Source organism: Silurus aristotelis (genome assembly GCF_946808225.1).
Source record: "Silurus aristotelis genome assembly, chromosome: 8".
Taxonomy (NCBI): domain Eukaryota; kingdom Metazoa; phylum Chordata; class Actinopteri; order Siluriformes; family Siluridae; genus Silurus; species Silurus aristotelis.
This window is the reverse complement of record NC_139581.1, coordinates 29,176,338-29,196,640: the sequence shown is the minus strand read 5'-3', so window position 1 is coordinate 29,196,640 and position 20,303 is coordinate 29,176,338. Positions and strand designations below refer to the sequence as shown.

General features: G+C 41.4%; 3 protein-coding genes across 6 annotated transcripts in view; 1 reads left to right on the top strand and 2 right to left on the bottom strand.

The window, feature by feature from the left end:
- Positions 1–117: 117 nt before the first annotated feature.
- usp16 (ubiquitin specific peptidase 16) lies at positions 118–7,919 on the bottom strand. Its single transcript, XM_083549074.1, has 18 exons — positions 7,773–7,919; positions 7,602–7,688; positions 7,295–7,396; positions 7,036–7,211; positions 6,335–6,438; positions 5,853–5,968; positions 4,992–5,170; positions 4,617–4,712; positions 3,243–3,373; positions 3,032–3,119; positions 2,730–2,808; positions 1,995–2,134; positions 1,738–1,905; positions 1,181–1,607; positions 1,003–1,097; positions 826–912; positions 589–736; positions 118–519 (listed from the first exon to the last, which is right to left on the bottom strand). Exons 3-18 carry the CDS (start codon positions 7,356–7,358, stop codon positions 398–400), a joined length of 2,220 nt encoding a protein of 739 aa, XP_083405200.1. The 5' UTR covers positions 7,359–7,396; positions 7,602–7,688; positions 7,773–7,919; the 3' UTR covers positions 118–397.
- An 871-nt stretch (positions 7,920–8,790) lies between these two features.
- Positions 8,791–10,893, top strand: rwdd2b (RWD domain containing 2B). The gene is made up of 4 exons (XM_083549636.1): positions 8,791–9,225; positions 9,559–9,626; positions 10,069–10,431; positions 10,593–10,893. Exons 1-4 carry the CDS (start codon positions 9,043–9,045, stop codon positions 10,825–10,827), a joined length of 849 nt encoding a protein of 282 aa, XP_083405762.1. The 5' UTR covers positions 8,791–9,042; the 3' UTR covers positions 10,828–10,893.
- A 1,544-nt stretch (positions 10,894–12,437) lies between these two features.
- The window catches only part of grik1b (glutamate receptor, ionotropic, kainate 1b), a 41,803-nt gene continuing 33,937 nt past the window's right edge, over positions 12,438–20,303 (bottom strand). For 3 of the 4 annotated variants that reach the window (XM_083549068.1, XM_083549067.1, XM_083549066.1), the window contains 7 exons: positions 19,351–19,461; positions 18,349–18,552; positions 17,014–17,237; positions 16,617–16,735; positions 15,482–15,699; positions 15,174–15,399; positions 12,438–14,699 (listed from right to left, as the gene is read on the bottom strand). In XM_083549068.1, coding sequence (XP_083405194.1) covers positions 14,410–14,699; positions 15,174–15,399; positions 15,482–15,699; positions 16,617–16,735; positions 17,014–17,237; positions 18,349–18,552; positions 19,351–19,461 — 1,392 coding nt within the window. In that variant the 3' untranslated portion in view covers positions 12,438–14,409. Of the gene's footprint in view, positions 14,700–15,173; positions 15,400–15,481; positions 15,700–16,616; positions 16,736–17,013; positions 17,238–18,348; positions 18,553–19,350; positions 19,462–20,303 lie in introns of those variants that run through there. The other variant, XM_083549069.1, reaches the window with a different exon arrangement.

Genomic DNA, 20,303 nt, shown 5'->3' with positions numbered 1-20,303 from the left:
AAGCTAAAATACTCTATTGACCCCTTTTTTTAGTCTTAAATATATATATATATATATATATATATATATATATATATATATATATGTATATATATATATATTAAAAAAACTACACAGTGGGTTGAATTAATTTTTTATTATTCAAATTTTCATATAACATTACAGGAAATTAAATATTTCATAAAAAAAGGTTGGTGTAGTTCCTGCTGAACATAAGAGCACTCCCCCGGATTGCACACTTTTGCTATGTAACACAATTCCCCATCAGAAAGAATTAGATGCAACCCAATAATTTGGAAAAAGTTTGAGTATTTTTATTTAAATTCATAATTGTCTGCACAGAGGAATCTTTGAGAGCAGAAATTAGTTGAGCTGTGGAAGAAGGCGCTTGGTTGTTCTAAGAGATCCTCTCGTAGAAGAGCAGGTAGGCTTGGGAGGCCTGGACCCGAGCCTCTGTGACAGGCTGCACGCTGCTGTCGCTGATGTGGAACCAGGAGCCTCTAGGGGTCGCCTCGACGTCTGCGAAAAGCGAATGTGAGTACGATGTACGAGTAACTGCGGAATAATTCGACCAGATAAACGACTCACCCGTCGCTCCGTTCAGCAAACCGATACTAGTGTGCGTGTGAGGCCGGGCTTTTACGAATGCCGTGTAGTGCCCCGAGTGCATGGTGCCGCTGTGCTCGACGATGCCGTACAGGGAATAGAGGAGCTGCGTTTTTCCTTGCTCCACCCCCTACACACCCACAAACACACACATGTTAGAAAGTCATAGGAACCCAATAGCTCGGGATTTGAGACCGGAGAAAGATCATATACACACACCTTGCATTTGGCAGAGCAGTACGGACCGAGATCCAACACCTGAGGGAACTGAATGTGCCTGTTGACTTTACATGAACGGTAGCCCATCTACAGAAACACACACAGTTCGCATCATGAAAGAATGATACAACCATGGCTGTGTGGATCAGAGATCGAATTAATGTGTGTGTGTGTTACCTGCTGGAACCTCTTCAGGTGCAGAGTCAGTACAGGAGGAGGAGTCGAGATCAGCACCTGCATCTTCGCCTCAGTGTATATCTTTTTCTTAGTGCCTGTGAAAAACACACACACAGATTTAGAGAGACAAGCAATCTCAATTTACATTCACTTTATATTGATTGTAGTGCGTGTATACCGTGTTTCTTGCTGCAGGTCACACACATCAGGCTATTGGTGTCTGACAACTGCTCCACTTGTGTGAACAGATACAGACTTGATTCCACCGAGCTCTCCAAGGCCTTTGGTGCCGCCCTGCTGGACAGACTTAAAAACGCAGCCTCCGGGTCCATATTCACCACCACGAACTCTGGCTCCGCCTCCGACTCCACCCCAGACTCCAGTTTAGGCTCCTCCTCTTCACTCTGCAGATCCTCTGAGATCGACATCACTTTCAGGTTCTCTGTGACCTCTTCCTCTTCATGCTCGTCTTCCTCTTCCTGTTTCTCGGCTTCCGAGCTTCCGCTGGCGCTCAGAGGCGGGGCATCGGGGAGAGACACTTCGCTCGGATTGTTCAGCGAATTCAGCGTGAGCTTCACGCCTTGCTTTTGCTGACGCCGCTGAATCTGTAATAGTAATATATATAAAAAACTCCGATATATTCGAAGGGGCGTGTCCGGAATGACAAGTGGGAATTATAAAGTGTGTTGTTAAGCTAAAAGAGTGTGTCTTAGAGCCCAGCGGCGGTCTTAGTACCTTAGCCTGTTTCTTTGCCTGCTTCTTGACTTTTTTTTGCTGGTACTTGCTCGTCTCTCCTGTCGGCAAATCCTCGTCCCCGTTGGTCTGTAGCGTCTCGATGCTCCGCCCATTTTTTGCAGTTTCGCTCTTGTTCAGCTGGCCGGCAACCTTCTTTTTCCTGTAAGACTGGAAACGATACCCAAATCAGTGCAGTATCTGGGCGACAAACGCGAACGCTGGCGAAACGGGACTGAACAACCGAAATCCGGTTTTACCTCTTCAGAGACAGGCAGTGAGAGGTCGAGAAACAACTCGGTAACCGCGGAAACCGTCTTGCACTCCGTACACATCACAGTGCTGGTCAATTCTCCGCCGAACACAAGCTCCACAAAACTCTTCAGACCGCTGGTGTACTCTAGGATAAAAAACAAAACCATGTACCATGACAAATATCTGTCCATCACAGACTGATATATCGATAAATAGAGAGACGGAAAAATAGACAGACGCATCCAGAAAATATTCACAGTGCTCTATTTTTACCACGGTTTATTTCAAAATGGATTAAAGTCATAATTTTCCTCAACATTTCACAAACAAAACCCCATAATGACAACGTGAGAGAAGTTTGTTCAAAATCTTTGATGGCCAATACCATCTCTACAGTGAAGCATGGTGGTGGCAGCATCATGCTGTTGGGAGACAAGGGAAAGATGAATTAAACAATGTACAGAGACGTCTCTGATAAAAACCTGCTCCAGTGCGCTCTGGACCTCAGACTCATGACGGTTCATCTTTCTACAGAACAACCCTTAGCACACACACTAAGATAAAGCAGGAGTAGCTACGAGACGGCTCTGTGAATGTCTTTAAGTGGCCCAAAAAAGCTGTGACAAAAAAAATGGGGAAAAGGAAAATCTGGATGGATAGACAGACAGACTGATCACTACAGGTATATTTGACAGATGGTGACATACGCTTAACATACTTAGCGTAATAACGCATCTTACCCTTTAATAAGTTCTTTTGCTCGAACTCAGAGGTTTCGCCCAAAATCCTTAGAGCATCCAAAATTCCAGTCGTTAATCTCTGTGGGTCATATTAGCATTAGCGGACAGACAGAGCATATGGAAGTGTAACGTTCTGCTAGCAAAGATGAACTGGACTAGCGCAAGGATTGACTTATTTCTATACTAATGTGTGTGTGTGTGTGTGTATATATATATATATATATATATATATATATATATAAATAAATATAAAAATAATGCTCTCTATATGTATATGGAATGCATGGCATTTGCACACGTACCATGTTCTCCTCGGTCTTCAGGCCGTCCAGCAGGTAGCGCAAGAGCTCCTGACTGTCCTGCTGCTGAAAACCATTAAATCTTTTTGCCCTGCACACACACACAAACACACACACACACACACACACACACAGAAAAAAAATCAACCTACGTCCACAAGCTAGCCTTCTGTATTTACATTAAACCGAGCGCTAGGTTTCTGCAAATCCGTACTTTTTACACACTTGTGTGAAGAGCTTTTGTGGCGTCACCACGCCTCTTTTTGTCTCCTGGATTTCGTTGAGCAGATGGCACAGGGATAACGTGAGCGCGCCGGGCTTCGGCAATCGCACCTCCAATGGATCCTGAGAGGAAAAAAAAAAACCCACGTGTTTAGCTTTTCCTGTTTAGCTATTAGCAGGGTTTTCCTGATACTTTGCTAGCACTACGCTAACTGCTATCAATGGATCAGAAATGTTTTCCTGAAAAATCCAAAAAATCTTTGCCGATTAATGCACTAATTTTTTTAAGGGGTTAATGCTTAATCATGCAGAGTCTGATTTCTGACAAACATGTACAAGAAGCAAAAGCTGATAAAAGACTAAGCTTATACAGTGAGGAAAATAAGTATTTGAACACCCTGCTATTTTGCAAGTTCTCCCACTTAGAAATCATGGAGGGGTCTGAAATTGTCATCGTAGGTGCATGTCCACTGTGAGAGACATAATCTAAAAAAATAAATAAATCCAGAAATCACGATATATGATTTTTAAACTATTTATTTGTATGATACAGCTGCAAATAAGTATTTGAACACCTGTCTATCAGCTAGAATTCTGACCCTCAAAGACCTGTTAGTCTGCCTTTAAAATGTCCACCTTCACTACATTTATTATCCTAAATTAGATGCACCTGTTTGAGGTCGTTAGCTGCATAAAGACACCTGTCCACCCCATACAATCAGTAAGAATCCAACTACTAACATGGCCAAGACCAAAGAGCTGTCCAAAGACACTAGAGACAAAATTGTACACCTCCACAAGGCTGGAAAGGGCTACGGGGAAATGGCCAAGCAGCTTGGTGAAAAAAGGTCCACTGTTGGAGCAATCATTAGAAAATGGAAGAAGCTACACATGACTGTCAATCTCCCTCGGACTGGGGCTCCATGCAAGATCTCACCTCGTGGGGTCTCAATGATCCTAAGGAAGGTGAGAAATCAGCCCAGAACTACACGGGAGGAGCTGGTCAATGACCTGAAAGGAGCTGGGACCATCGTTTCCAAGGTTACTGTTGGTAATACACTAAGACGTGGTTTGAAATCATGCATGGCACGGAAGGTTAAACTACTTATCCTTACTGTATTAGTTCACCATATACAGGACTGACACCCCTAAAAAACCATACAAAACGATCAAAAAGATTGAAAATTTCCTCAGAAATATTGATAAATTACTAAAAATATACTCCGTCTGACTAGAAAATGTTGAGATTTTATTGTAATTGCATGCATTTACGAATGGAAAGTTTTTGCCACGATCACGTTTCTGAAATTTGCTGAACGTTAGCTGACTGAGAATAGTACACTTTTTTCAGAAATGTTGGACAAACCAGATTGGACGACGACGATGGTGTGATCAACACGGTCTTCTCTTCGTCCCTGAAATCTCCGAGTAGTTTACGCAGCAGCCACGTCTGCGACAGATTCTGGAAAAACGAATGTCAAGGTTAGAATTGGGCAAACATGATGCAAGGTCTTGTGAAAAGTTGTTAGCATGGCCACTGCTAACAGAATGCATTGCACAAGCAAGTCGGAGTAATTTTCCTCACAAGTTCTCGTTAGCGTTCTCTTTATCGTAAGTATAAGCGCTAGTATTACCGAACTTACTAACACACTGCTTGTCTGTCAAATACAACACATTACTGAGGTAATTATTGCTGCAAAATGATATAAATATATTAAACAGAGTATAAATATGTTCTGACCTGCAGCACAGCATTGAAGAAACACGTGTTGCCGAGGTTGCTGAGGCCTCGCACAGGCACGATGCTGGCTTGGGTCAGACATGCTTCATTCTCTTTCAGCTCTTTGATCTTCTCCTGATCTTTTTCAGCTTCGTTCTCCTCCGTTGTGTCACTTGAAGTGTTCTGTTCTTTCTCCACTTCTAAATTGGGAAAAGGGCATTTGGAAACCAGTCATGATCAGTACGGACAGTATAAATGCTAGAGGTGCAGCGTTCTCAGGGCCCCTATATCTCAAGGGCCCATTGTTTAAAAGGTACAGTGTTTTGTGCGCCCCATATAACTCAAGGGCCCATTGTTTTAAGGGTACAGTGTTTCTTGGGCCCTTAAGGTATAGGGGCCCAAGAAACACTGTACCCTTAAAACAATGGGCCACAAAACACAGTGTTTCCTGGGCCCCTATAACTCAAGGGCCCATTGTTTTAAGGCTACAGTGTTTTGTGGGCCCCTATATCTTAAGGGCCCATTATTTTTCCCTGGGGCCGACGTGAAAACTTTTTACATTTGGAAAGGGTCCTAAAGTCTAAAATGACCAAATTACCCAACCATAGGAAATGCCCCAACATTAGAAATCTTATACAAAGTGCCCCAAAAGATTCCGCAGCAACACGGATACATTCTGGAGTAACCCCACGTAGCTCTGGTCAGACCATAACGCCACCTATAGTAATTAACCTTAATAACAGGCAGTGTTGTGCGTTTCTGAACTAGCATGTGTTTTGGGACAAAGCCTGCCACTGCACTCTTGTTTAGGGCGTCACATTTTCGTCAAGAGGTCTGTGGAAAAACTTTGATGAACCTGTAGTTCACTAAGGAGTTACTTACCGCAAGTGCCGTTTTTCTGTCTCGGTTCCCCCAGCATTTGTTTCTTGATCTTGGAGATGAGTTGTGCCAGCAGTCCCGTGTTGGAGCAGTAGACTTCATCATCGCAGATGTAACACCTTAACAGTAAGAAACAGACTTACGAGGTTTGTCCCGACTTTCAAGCGTAAAAACAAATCCAAAATAGCTGATAAGACCATTTCACTAAACACAGAGCACTGTGTTTCCCCACGGACCATTACTGCTGATGCACCACCAAGTTTAATAACAATAATATTTAAAAAAATGCGTTTAAAGTGCGAGGTGGAGACGAAACAAACCTGTGGTCCGCCACTTAAAACGTTTGTATGGGGGAACTCAGATTGTAACTATGTTCCGCACGGAAAAAGGATTGCATTCGGGAACGCGTGTATTGAACCGAAAACCCCGTGCCAAGTACGGGTATGATGTGTACATGGTAAACACCGGATCTCTAATGTTCTTACCACACACTCCAGGTGTCCGGGCTGAGCACCAGGCAGTGCGGATCTGAATGTGGCGTCTCGTAGTGTTTAATGGCGTGCTGGTTCTTCGATAACCTCCCACAACCCTGAATCCAGGGAAAAAATAAATAAATCACAAGAATCAATTCAAACCAAACAATAATTAAGTCTGATTAGACATACAGTATACATATACAACCTCATCTAGGGCTCTGTTCCATTCCACATTTATATAATAAGAGCTACTTCACTCTGATTCTTATATAAGGCTCAAGATTGTAATAGAGATCCAGCATCCTCGTAAAGGGCTATGTTCCAATCCCCTTATATATAAGGGCACTACAAAGGGTATATAATGAGGGGTTACTGAGTCCTGCTTCTTACATAGGGGTAAAATATGGCTCAAGCAGCCTATGTAATGAACTAGATTCGCACTAAGGAGCCTTCTTGGGATTCAGCGTCTCTATAAAGGGGCTGTGTTCCAATCCCCATATATAAGGGAAATACATAGGGTATATATTAAGGGCTACTTCGCCCTACTTCTTGTATAGGGGTATAAGTGCTCAGCCTATGTAGGGCTGAGTTTCAATCCCAACATCCCCCTAGGCCACTACTATAAGCCTATTAAACTTTTACTTTACAGACAAGGGCCTTTGTATAAGGTCAGAAGTAATGGCACCCTAAATGCATGCATCGTCACTCACCCTGTGTCCACATTTGAGACATATCCATATTGTCGGAATGTCTTCTCCGTCCCCGGATTCAGACCCGGGTTCTCTTTCCTGCTTGCATGCCTCACACGTGTCCCAGCTCATCCCCACGCTCGCCTTCCTCAGCCAGCTCGAGTCCGCTCCTTTGCGCAAGTGCACGCAAGTCTTACCTGGACACAAACACAGAGGGTCTCATGACTCAATTCAGGAAGTACATTTTTTAGGTATATAAAAAGCATTTGGAGTCACTCACCCATCATCTCTACAAAACTGTCGTCCCCATTGAAACTCTTGCCTCTGGATCGCTTCTTCCCCATTACTGTTCCCTTTCGTCTCCTCCCCTTTATATAGTGCACTATGACGTCACAAAACCATTATGCAAATATATGTTAATGTCATAAGCAATATACATTAGATATACACGTCTATTATAAAGCTCTGAAACTATTTAGAAGTGTTTTAGAAAGTTATACGTGATAGAGTACGAAAAATACATTTGTATTATTGAATATACTTTTTTTGTTTTGTTTTTTTAATAGCAATGCTAACGTCATGCTCACCTCGCTAGCATTCAGCGGCAAACATGCCACACTTTCTAGTTCCTTCCTTTTCCCAGAAATTAGAATCTCGAGCTACACGCCTCGATCCTGTAACAGATCCAAAACTCGTCAAACAAAATCATTTCATCACAGAAAAAAAAACAAAAAAGCGAATTAAATCTCAGGACCAACCACAGCTCATGGACTACACGCGTTTCACGGTTTAAATCCAAATCCCTCTTTGTTCCCTACTCACGCGCGCTCTGTGACGTATAACCCGACAGCGTGTTCACGCCCTATGTAGTGTCACTTCTTTATGATATAATGGTATTTAGAACGAGCACCACTTCGCTCATTGCTTCCGGTGAACAAAAAAATTATTTAAAACCGACATTATTTTCATTTTAATATATTAAATTATATATATAAGTTTTTTTATTGAAATTTTTAATCGTTTTATTACTATGTACGAATTATATTTAAATTATTATTCTTTTTGACAGGACTTTTATTTACTACGGGGAAATCGCTTCCCCTTATCTTACCCACTAGAATAATTCAAAAATAATATGCATAGTTTAATTTTTTTTAATTGTTTTATAAAGTTAACTTTAATTAACACGTATATCTTTGACACGTAATATAATTTTTTGTAACCGGAAGTTACGTAGAAATGTGACGTTTGATGTCGTTGGCGATAAAACTCAGTCAGGCAAATAATATAATATAATATAATATAATATAATATAATATAATATAAAATAATATAATATAAAATAATATAATATAATATAATATAATATAATATAATATAATATAATATAAAATAATATAATATAATATAATATAATATAATAAAATATAATATACATTACATTGTTAATACATTATTATTATTATTATTATTATTATTATTATTATTATTATTATGTAACTTTACATTCTAAAAAAAAAGTATAATATTTTAAATCTATAATTTATATATATAATTCTATAATTATTATATTATATAGTTATGGAGTAGCTCTAAATTGTAATATATATATATATTTTGTGTGTGTGTGTGTGTGTGTGTGTGTGTGTGTGTGTGTGTGTGTGTGTGTGTGTGTGTGTGTGTGTGTGTGTGTGTTTAAATAAATATTTCAACTAATATTTTATTATTTAAAGCTCATTTAAGAGCGTCATTTCGGAACCGGAAGTAGTAGCGCTAGTAGTAACCGGTTTGAAGCGAAACTCGGCGCATGCGCAAGACAAATTTCTGGCTCCAGCGTGGTTCTTGCTGTAGATCATTTGAGAAGTTGTAGGTTTTTTGAGAGATCGGGGGATTTGGAGATGCTGGGCTTGTGTTCATGGTGTGAAATCAGAGTTTTATGGGACAATATGACGATCAGGGTTTTTGAGAGATCAGATTAGATCTGACTGCAGTTAAGAGTGAGGGTGAGGGTGAGGGTGAATAGCTGGGATGGAGCATGCAGAAGCTCAGCTGGCTGAAGTGGAGCTGCTACTGAGCATGTTCCCCAGCCAGGAGGAGCTCGAGGTGGAGCCGGTAGCATACGCCGAGCTCCGGTGTTTCGTCGAAGGGACGTCGGAGTGTCCACCAAACACCAGGCCTGAGCTCTGCGTCAAGATCCAGACACACACTGGGGTGAACTATTATTCACAATTATTGTATAATGTACAATATGACATAAACGTCCACTGGATGCCTTTAGAGATATTCCTGTAGATAGAATAGGATGGGATGAGATGCTATGGGAGGTGGTTTAGATGTTGCACTTCAGCCCAGAGGGTTGTGAGTTCAAATCTCAGCACTTCCAAACTGAAACTGTTGGAAATGGACTGATCAGGTGTATAAAGAAGATCTCTAGTGGGGACTCGGTGTCCCAGAATCCCAGAATGCAAAGCAGCTCAATGACTCTATGGAGAGATCCTGTTTGGAGATGCAGTGTGTTGATGTTGATGTTGATCTCACTTGCAGGTGGAGGTATCGCTCTCGTGCACGTATCCGTCTCAGTATCCAGCAGTGCTTCCCGAGATCGTAGTCAGGTAACCTCGGCGTCCACGAGTTGTGCATAGGGTTGCAAAGAGGGTGAAAAATTTCTGCTAAATTTCCAGGAAATTTTCAATTGGATCTTCATCTGGGGAATTTTGGAAATATTTTCATTGTCATTCATTATTTTTATTCATCATCAAGTTTAAAATCAAAATAATCAAATCAACCAAATAAATAAATGCAGCATGGTGATTATGATGATTGTGTGGATGATGAGGATAATTCCCGTTTTTTCCATATTTTCCTATAAATTCCAATGGAAAGTTTCCATTATTGAAAATTCCCCGCATTTTGCAAGGGGAATGTATATATAAAATCAAAATAAAAACGCTGTAGAATTTTGGATTCTGATTGGCCGATTGATGCTCTGATGGCATATTCATTTGGGTTTTCATAGTAACGGCGCATTCGCTCTAAAACCCCTTCTCATCGCAGGTGTGGCGAGTTGAGCCGGGCGCAACACGCCTGCCTCGTCTCGGACCTGCGCTTGTACCTGTGCGAGAGCTGCTCGGGCGAGGTCTGCGTGCTGTCTGCCATCGACTGGCTCCGGGATCACACGAGCGAGTATCTCGTGGGGGGAGAGGACTTTGACAGGGGTGTGAGAGGAAAGGAACATCCAAGCGCCGAGATTTTCACCAGACTGTGGATCTACAGCCATCATATCTACAACAAGAGCAAGAGGAAGAACATCCTGGAGTGGGCCAAAGAGTTGCAGCTGAGTGGCTTCTGCATGCCCGGGAAGCCGGGGGTCGTGTGTGTGGAGGGTCCGCAAGCTGCCTGTGAGGAGTTCTGGTCCAGGTGGTCTAAAGAGATTCATGCAGCGGCGCTTTAATCCTTATATCTGTCCATCTTGTTCTTTAAACGTCCGCTTGTCCACCATCATTCTTATTCTTATAACTAGCACGCTGATGTTTAGGGAAAACCCTGACCATATTTTTTTTTGTTCGGTTGCTGTTCAGGGTGAAGGTCCTGACCTGGAAGCGCATCATGATCCGTCACAGAGAGGACGTCCCACTGGACCCGGCCAATCAGAGTGCCGATTTGCTGCGTTGCTTCGACGGCTTCGAGGAGGCCGCCTTTGATCCTCACGGGAACCGAGGGAACCACATGGACCTCGGGCAGCTTTTCCATTACCTCAGCGAGCGAGGCTGCGCCCAAATCTTTCAGCTGTACTTTGGAGTCGAAGGGAGATGAACGAGGACCAGTTTTGAACAAGACACTTTTTTAGGTTTTATTGAATAAATAATTCTGTATAAAGCATCTGTCTGTCCCATTGTTTTTTTTTTTTGTCTTGGTGACCTGACCTGACTTGACCTGACCTGACTTGTCCCATACAAGCTGTTGATCTGAGATCCAAACCTGTTCTGGCATGACAATGCCCCTGTGCACAAAGCCAGCTACATCAATATAAGCTTTCCATGGGTTGGAGTAAAAGATGTTCCTGCCATAGATCTTGACCGCACCCCAGGCCTCCTAGACTCCATCGGTACCTAACGCCTACGTAGTTGAATAAAATCTCACAAATCTCCATGAAATTCTCGTGAAACATCTTCCCAGAAGAGTGCCTATGACTTTTCTATTCTTCGTCCACCACAGCTTTTTTTTGCCAATTGTTTTTTTTATACCTATAATATTGAACAGCATCTCCTTTTATCTTTTATAGCTACATTTCATGTTCCTGATATCACATTATAGCAACAACCTAAGGACGCCGTCTATAAACAAAACTCCATCCGACCAATCAGGACCGAGAACATGACATTGCTGTAATATAGGAATCGGATGGTTCCAGGGCGAGATAGAGGGTCCTTAGGGGGTCGTTTTGAAGAATGAAAAGCTAAAGGTCGAGGTTTTGAAAGACAGTGAACACTTTTTTCAATAAACTCATAACCACACACACACATTTTGTGATTACTCAGCTCTGCGCTGCTCATCATCGTGGAAGGAGGACGGCGAGGAGGCTGATTCCAGGTCAATTTCTTTAATCCCCCCGGCTTCTGATTCTAATCCCGGTTTGTGATGAGAGACTTGATTAAAGCTTCAGGAGATTAAACTTTAACTTGATTAAAGCTTCAGGAGATTAAAGAACAAGGGTTCGGTCCTGAATTCATCACAAGCCGAATATCCCATTTCACATTTGTCTTCTTTTGCCCTTTTTATGAGCTCCACTCTTCTGGGAAGATGTTCTACAAGCGCGGCCTTTCTCTTTGTTTTCTCGCCCTTTCTTTCCTAAAGCCATACTGTATATGTCCTAGTTCTTTTTTTTTTTTTTTTTTGCCTGTGAAAAGTGTGGAGACTGGTCTTCAATGGTGCATGCTCCTTTTGTTTCTATGCAAAGACAATAGTTTCAAAGTAAAACCACCCAAATATTGGACTAGAAGAAAGTTCTGTTGGTCCAAATGGGAAATTTTTGCCTGTAACACAAGAACTTGCGTAAGACGGAGACCAGGAGAGAAGATTTGATCAGACTGCCTCACCCCCACAGTCAAACATGGAGGTGAAATCTTAATGGTTTGGTGTTGTTTTGGAGCAGGGAAGGTTCACCATTACACCATGTAATTCCATCTGGACTGCGGCTCGTTGAAACCGACTTCACCATACAACAAGTCAATGAGCCGAAGCTTATCGGCGCGGAAGGCATTATTTAGAGAGCACACAGTCGTCTGGATGGATATCTATCATGGAACGTCCTGCCCAGTCACCGCACCTAAATCCTATTGAGCTGCTCTGGGATGAACTGGATCACAAGAAATCTCCAACTAGTAAAGAACATCTTTGGCAAGTTTTACAAGAGACACAGCAAAATCTGTACATTTTTATATTTGTTAAGCCAAAGTGAATCTTCATGCCGTTACATGACCAAGTTTGTTGCATAGAAACAAAAAGAACATCCCTCAAAAAATCATACGCATATACTGTATTAAGAATAAACTACAGATCAGAATATAAATATTATAAAACCGTCTTAGTTCAGCTTACAGGCTCTGAAAGAGGAAAGAGTCACTAACACAGAGGTCAAATTAATAATAATAATAATAATAACAATAGTAATGATAATAATAAAAAAAACAAACAAGACTGGTTAGAATTTATATTATAATTTCATACATGTATTCTTATTTTAAAAAATGGATCCTGAATGACAAAAGAGAAAATACGACATTATAAGTAAGTACCCTGTTGAGAAAGCACTGCATTGGGCATTAAAAAATAATAGTATAAAATAATATAATAATCGAATATAAGGATTAAATATTTAGGGTGAGACAAGTTTATCAGTATTTATGCATTATGGGAAAGTTCCCCCTATTCAGAATCGGGTTACGCACATCCAAGTAGAGTTTTTTTTAGAAGCAGCTACTCCAATCCCTTAAAAAAAAAAAAAGCAGTATTACAGTAATAGAACTACAATACGGTCATTTTTATACACTATATGGACATAAGTCTGTGGATACCTAAGCATAAGACTGGTATGTGTTCTTCTGTTGTTAATATCCCATTTCACATTTGTCTTCATTTCCCCTTTTTATTAGCTCCACTCCTCTGGGAAGATGTTCTACAAGATGTTTGTGGAAATGTGAAATTTCGTTCAGCCACAAAGGTGACAGGAAAGTCAGGTAGGTGAGGAGGCCCAGGGTACTGTTCCAATTCATCTCAATAGGGTTGAGGTCAGAGCTCTATAGCAGGATATCTTCCACTCCAACCCATGTAGCATTGACATGCTAAAACAGGTTCGGGGCTCCTAGTTCAAGTGAAGGAAATTTTCATTCTACCACATCCAAAGACCTCCTATACAATCATCTGCCACCAAATGAGTGGTATCTGTTTGGGGGAAAACCACATATGGCTGAAAAAGTCATGTCCCACTATTTTTGTCTATATAGTACATACACCAATCAGGCATAACATTATCACCACTTGCTTAAAATAGTGTTGGTCCCCCAGTCCCAAGCAGTCGAGCATTAACAGCATTAACATCTTCAGCAATTTGAGCTGCAGTGGCTCACCTGTTGAATAGGACCACACGGGCCAGTCTTCTCTGCCCATGTGCTTTAGTCAACCATGGCCGCCCACGACCCTGTCGCCGGTTCACCGCTGTTCCCTCTTTGGGCCCCTTTTGATAAATACTGACCCCTGCAGAAAAGGAACAGCCCACTAGACTTGCAGTTTTGGAGATGCTCTGACACAGTCGTCTAGACGTCACAATTTGGCACTGGTCAAATTCACTCAAATACCTACGCTTGCCCATTTGTCCTGCTTTTTTACACATCAACTTTGAGGACAAAATGTCTGTTTTCAGTGTTATTTACTTCACCTGTCAGTGATCATAAAGTTATGCCTGATCGGGGTATCAAACTGTTAAAGAGTGCCGCTGAATCTTCTGCTCATCACATCAGCCAAAAAACAGACCTTAATTCTGAAGGAAAAAAACCTTTCTATACACACAGAACTCATGACCTATAGTAAAATACACTGGGAATAAAAGCCATCATATTAAATGTACTTCCAGAGTTTTTTAAAAGTTTATATTCACATATAAAGAGATTTAAGAAGGTGAAAAGACGACAGTTTGTGCAAGACGGCAAAAAAAAGAAGAAAAACGGAAGTATGGGAATGCTATGAAAATAATACTTTCTGTAATTGTTCAGTTATCCCCTTTGAGTGAGGGTCTTTTTCCAATTCTGGAATCAGAAGGGTCAACATTCCCAATGGACCATTGCAAGAAGGGCCATGATGATGCGTTGGGAAGATATTATTGATCCATATCCGCTGTGGTCAGTACTTGTTGTGCCACTCACACTGCGCAACACTCTCCTCCTCGACATCGAGATTCCTGCGGGATTTGTAAACGAACTCTGCAATCGCCACAAACACGGAAAGCACGAGCCCGGCAGCAAGGACAATGAAGATGCCGCCGATGTTCTCGACACCAAGAGCGCTTGCTTCCTTACTGTCCTCCTCCGGACAGCCATTTCCTCGCCACCACTTTTCCTTCATCATGTGCAGCTTCCCTTCCTCCTGCAGTTGCAGGATCGCAATCGTCACTTTGTCACGGTAAGGGGAACCTACGGGGGGAAAAGACATTAATATTCACAAAGAGGTGTGACAGTCTTTATTTGGGGTCGACCAATACAAATACTGATAGCTAGGTTTGAAAAGACTCTTTAAATAAACAGCACATAATGTCAGTGATTCATGTCTAGAGGCAGCTCTCGTGATTGTATAATACGCAAAGCGAAAAACTAGCAGTATACTAGCAATACTAGCAATCATCGATGGGTGCAGAGTAATTGGCAAAACGGATGAATCGGTTGACCTCTAGTCTTTATCTACTTGTGGAAGTGGTGGCACAGTTGGTTAAAGCTTTGAGCTACTGGTTGGAATTTAAATCCCATTACCAAGCTGGTACTGATGGTACTGTTCTTGAGCAAGACTCTTGCTCCTCAATTGTGCATTTGTCCTCGTGAATGGCCACCAGACACCTTTGAAAACTCAATGCTAAATATTCAATAATTTGTTACACTGTTTGCTCTTCTCACCAATCGGGGTTCCCACTCCATAGCCCTTGGAGTCAATGAGGCCTCCGATTTGTGTGAGGTTGCAGTTGCGCTGGCTGATGTACTCGATGCTAGTGGACTCCATCAAGAGTGCATAGTCGGTGGTCAGCACGCGCTGGATTCCCTCGCGGTTGTTTTTCACCAGAGCTGTGTTCTTACGGCTGCTCATGAAGGCCCACATCTTCTCATACGTTGAGATCTTCGACTTCTGGGGGGGATAAAAGCCAAAGAAATTGTGTCATACAATATTAGAGCAAAACAAGAGAAAGACTCCTGCTCTGTGCTCTCACTTTGAAGAAGGTCATGGTGGAACCATCCCTCACAGCTCCATACTCGATCTTGGTTTGTTTGGCAAGATCGTCAGCCGAGTCGATGGGCGAGTCCATGCGCTCAACGGTGAGAAATGCAGCGAGGTTGGCAGTGTACGACGAGATGATGATGAGTGTGAAAAACCACCAGATGCCCCCAACAATCCTAGTCGACAAAGCTTTAGGCATCAGCTCGGAACCTGGGGAGGGCAATAAAATCACAAATCACCCTCAAATCACCCACAATCTGAAACATGATAGAAGTACAATTTAATATCACTATCTGGACTAGTTCTGTTTACAAGAAAGTACTTTATTTATCTATATATACACAATATCACCTTCAAAATAGTCGCCTTGCACAGCAATACAGTGCTCCCAGCATTCCTGCAACTTCTAGAATGTGTCCTGGATGTCTTTGTTTTGGAGGCATGTCAAGCACCATCTACATTTCGCGCTAGATCTCTGCAATGGTGTCAAAATGGTGTCCTTTGAGCTGGATCTTCATCTTCTGGAAGAGGGTCAAGTCCACAGGAGCCAAATCTGGCGAGTAGGGTGGGTGCAGATGTGAGATCATTTGGATTGTTCTTCGAAGATCATCATGCACATGTTGCTGAATGTTTTCGACATTTTCGGTTGAACTCTTTTAAGGTCTTCCCGATCTCTCCTCATCTTTCAGTGATGTTCTTCCACTCTTGAAGCAAGCGTACCACTTGAAACACCTTGAACGACTCGTTGCATCATCGCCGTATGTCAAACGTCTCTCTGGCAGATTTTTCCAGTTCCACACAGAATTTCACATTTGTGCTTTTTGTTCTAAATTGCTGTCCACGACGAAATCGCAGACGTGTAAACGCACATGGTCAGAATAGTACCAGTTACCAATAGTACAAAGGACGATGTCTTTAGGCACTCTGACTTCTAAAAGTCGGCACTCCCTGTGACTGTGAATCAGTCTTGTGCTGGGGTGTTACAAAACTAATCTCGAAACTTTTTGATACCACCTCGTAGCGTTCTTTACCATACAGAGAATCAATGGAGTGAACCAAGAGGATCAAGGGAATGCATGATGGACAGACAGGACTTGTAGATGTCCAAATAGTAAACAAGGTCCTACCTTGCTGCATTAGAGCTCCAACACCAAACCACACACTGTTGATTAGTGTGAAGTTGTTCTCCACCACATCAGAGTCAGGGTTGCAGGGGTGAGGATTGTACCATTCGTAAGGGGTGAACCTATAGACAATATACATGCACACCTTAATCCTACTGTCCCTCTGAAGACAAAAATTGACAAAAATATCGCCAATTAATTTTATGCTACACCTAAATCCAATTCTAATCATAATCAAAAACTAAACATGGCTACAAAGATAGGAATAGCTGACAGCTTTGGCCTTTACCCAGTGGACAAGGTTAAACGTTATAAGCAAGTCTACTTCGGCATGTCAAGCTGTTATGAGTTTTGAGATCTCAGCTAGGATTTCATTAAAGTTTTTGACAGCTGTCCTTACCTGGCGATCACAAACAGGACACAGCTGACTCCTAGGCAGGCGAGAAGAACATACATCCAGATATCAGGGGAGAGTGGGTTCAGGAAGGAAAAGACGCCTGGGTTTGTGCCGTTGGGTTTGTGGTACAGGATGGAGATACCCAGGGTCATAAATGGTTTTGAGAAGTCGATTACCTTCTCCCTGACATAGGTAATGGTGAGTGGGGCCACCGCTAAATCCGCCACCTGCAGGAAAAAAAAAGAAAATTCATTACAGTACGGTTTTTCTTCAACAGCTGCCACTTTAGTAAAAACCTTAAAGGGGAGCAGTATTCACATACAGCCCTTGACAAAATTATTGGTCAAACGGAATGCAAACTTATTCTGCAAACAATTGGCAGGCAGTTGTTAGCTAGCTAACCAGATTAGCATTTAAAACAAATATTTTCTTTGTTCCAGGGCTATATGTGCACTTTAGCTTACTTTTTACCATTGTGGATTATTGCAAGTGGTAAACTAGGGTTCACCTAGAATGGACCTATCGGAACAAATGAATTTTCATGTGGTGTTTAGCATTGTGCTTATCACAAGACATTTAGATCCACCAATCATACCAAATCTGATATCATGTAGTATTACAGTATCTGCTATAGTTTACCACAAATGCCTATCAATAAGTTTCGAGACTAGTTCTGTTTGCAAGAAAGTACTTTATCTATGTTTAAACACTATCACATTCAAAATAGTCCCGTTGAACAGCAATACAGCGCCCCCAGCATTTCTGCTACTTCTGGAATGGGTCATGGAAGTCTTTATTTCTAAGCGCACCTTCTGCTATTCACGGTGGATCTACGCAATGTTTGTTAAAACGACAATGCACTGCCAAAATTGTTGAAAAAGACGATGGGCATGCACTTGGTTCAGCTGAGAACCTGCCTCACTTTTTTCAGTCGTGGAGATGACGGGCTTTTCCACTGTGAAGACTGTCGATTCCTCTCAGGGTTGTACCCGTACAATTTTTTCACTAAAATGATTTTTAGTTCTAACTTGTTGCCCATGATGAAATCGCAGACGTGGTCAGAATAGAACCAGTTGCACAGGACAATGTCTTTTGGCACACCGACTTTTGAAGGTTGGTTCTCCCTCTGACTGTGCGTGCAGCCTTGTGCTTCCATCTGTTGGTGTGTTACAAAACTAGTCTCGAAACTTTTTTATACCATCTTGTATTTTTACTATTTGATATGGGAACATGGTGGTTCAGTTCATATCTCATAGATGTTTGCTTTGTCTAATAATGTACTGTACCCTTTATCTGCTTAGTATAGTCTCTCTATTACAATATAGATGTTCCACATACGTGATCAATGAGCTCTCGGACCATGCCATTCCACTCCCCCTTGTCATTCTGGGCACCATATTTGCCATCTGAGACAAGTTTGACCTCGTAGGAAAATCCCAGGATGTTGGAGAGCTCCTTCAGCAGGTCTAAGCAGTAACCCTCGAATCGGTCGTTCCCATACAGTGGCTTGTCCGATTTCTTATACATCACATACGGGTTTTCCTACCAGAGAAAGGTATTTTGTGAACAATTTCTGCCAAACCAATAATGTTGTAGGCTGTTCCTTCCATTTTATCCTGTATTTAAACTAAAAAAAACATTCCATCAGGAGGACCCACAAGTGGAAATAAGGATTTGACACTCAAAATTCTTGTTTAAAGCTATACTTCAAGTCTTTCTTAGTTCGAGTTTGTCTTTTCTTGTCATTTTGTCTCATAGATTCAAGTTCTAAAAATTTGAGGTGAAAGAATATTGGAATAATTTCCACTATAAGAACCAGGGGCAGGACCAAGTTTGCCTTGGGCCACAATAAAGTCCTTAATCTCTAATTACAGGATACATTTTAAAAAGGTCAGGAACCTTTCACTAGTTTGCAACAAAGAAACCATGACCAAATTTACCTCCTTAACAAAGGTTTTAGCTTGGGAGAAGGTACTGTTCTCTAGAATAAGTATGACTGGGATTCTCATATGATGCATTACTGTTGCTGGTTTAAAAACAAGGAACATTTTCAGGAAACCCAGTCAGTTTTCATCAGAGGGTAAACCAGGGCCAAATATTGTCTCTTTTTAATAGGGCTCTTCTCTCTGATTATTGTTGGTTGCATAAATCATACCAATTTGAGTATTTTTCCTTATGACCTTTAATGTTGCTACAGCTATTTGATTCACAAAAATAAAACAAATGGACCTCTAGCCTCCTCAAGCTTATCGCTAATGATTTCAAGGAAACGGTATAACCCTGATCTAGCAAATTGAATAAGTTAAAGCTAGAATAAATCATGTAGATGACAATCTTTACCAGAATAGTCGTGACGATCAGAGTTCTGTTGGCCATGGCGTCCGTAAGGTTACCTGACTTGTCTTTGCTATCCGTCAAGTTAAGACCAGTGTTAGAGTTCCATACCCCGATCTAGTAAACAGTAAATCATTCACCATTACATTTTCATCAAACGTAATTTTCAAGAATACGCATAATGAAGGACATCTCCAGTCTTTAGAAACTATCTATAGGTAGATGTAAAAACTAACATGGAACAAAATCCCAGCTAGAGGAAGCAAAAAATGCAAAAGGTTAGGAAAATATAGTAGGGTTGTTATGAAAAGAAACAAAGAAAACACATTTTTAAGATTAAAATGTTTCAATAAGGTGGAAGTTCTTTGACTTTTTAAAACAATTACTCCAGATTGACATGGATTACAAAGTCTAGCTACAAGTGTTGCTTTCAAAGTTTGGTCACTAGCTAGTTAACCTGTTCACTTCAGCTGTCTAAAGAAAAATAAAGTAAACAGGTTAACTAGCTAGTGACCAAACTTAACTTACAGGTCACTGTATAATAATAATGAAAAAGTACTGTAGTACAGTTGTCCTTTGATTTGTCTCGGTTGGACTCTCACGGTCCCACTTTATCGCTTTTCAATTTGGCACATAACAATTTTGTTTCGCAAATGGTCCCGATTTCAGTTCATCGTAAGAAATGAGTACAAGAAAACGTAGGTTTACGCTTATTTATCGGTGTATCCTCTGACGTCAAATGAGGGCGGAGTTGAAGTCGCCTGCAACCAATAAACAAGCAGAGAAACTGCTACGGTACAATACTGTTCTACAGTACTCACTACACATGTGATATTTCTATGAATTTACACAAAATTCATCTCGCTATATTCTGGCAAGTGTTTTCTGTGTGTGGTTAAAGAGTGCGGGAGGATGATTTATAGCATAAACAATAAAAATAAAGCATTTTTGGGGTGGCG

Excerpts from the sequence above, each read along its gene's own strand:
- usp16 (XM_083549074.1), bottom strand. The coding sequence starts at position 7,358 with ATGGGGAAGAAGCGATCCAGAGGCAAGAGTTTCAATGGGGACGACAGT. Across the intron at positions 2,809-3,031 it reads TGAAGACCGAGGAGAACATG|AGATTAACGACTGGAATTTT; the intron begins GTACGTGTGCAA and ends TATGACCCACAG. Across the intron at positions 520-588 it reads TTTGCTGAACGGAGCGACGG|ACGTCGAGGCGACCCCTAGA; the intron begins GTGAGTCGTTTA and ends CGCTTTTCGCAG.
- rwdd2b (XM_083549636.1), top strand. The coding sequence starts at position 9,043 with ATGGAGCATGCAGAAGCTCAGCTGGCTGAAGTGGAGCTGCTACTGAGC. Across the intron at positions 9,627-10,068 it reads CTTCCCGAGATCGTAGTCAG|GTGTGGCGAGTTGAGCCGGG; the intron begins GTAACCTCGGCG and ends TTCTCATCGCAG. Across the intron at positions 10,432-10,592 it reads TGTGAGGAGTTCTGGTCCAG|GGTGAAGGTCCTGACCTGGA; the intron begins GTGGTCTAAAGA and ends GTTGCTGTTCAG.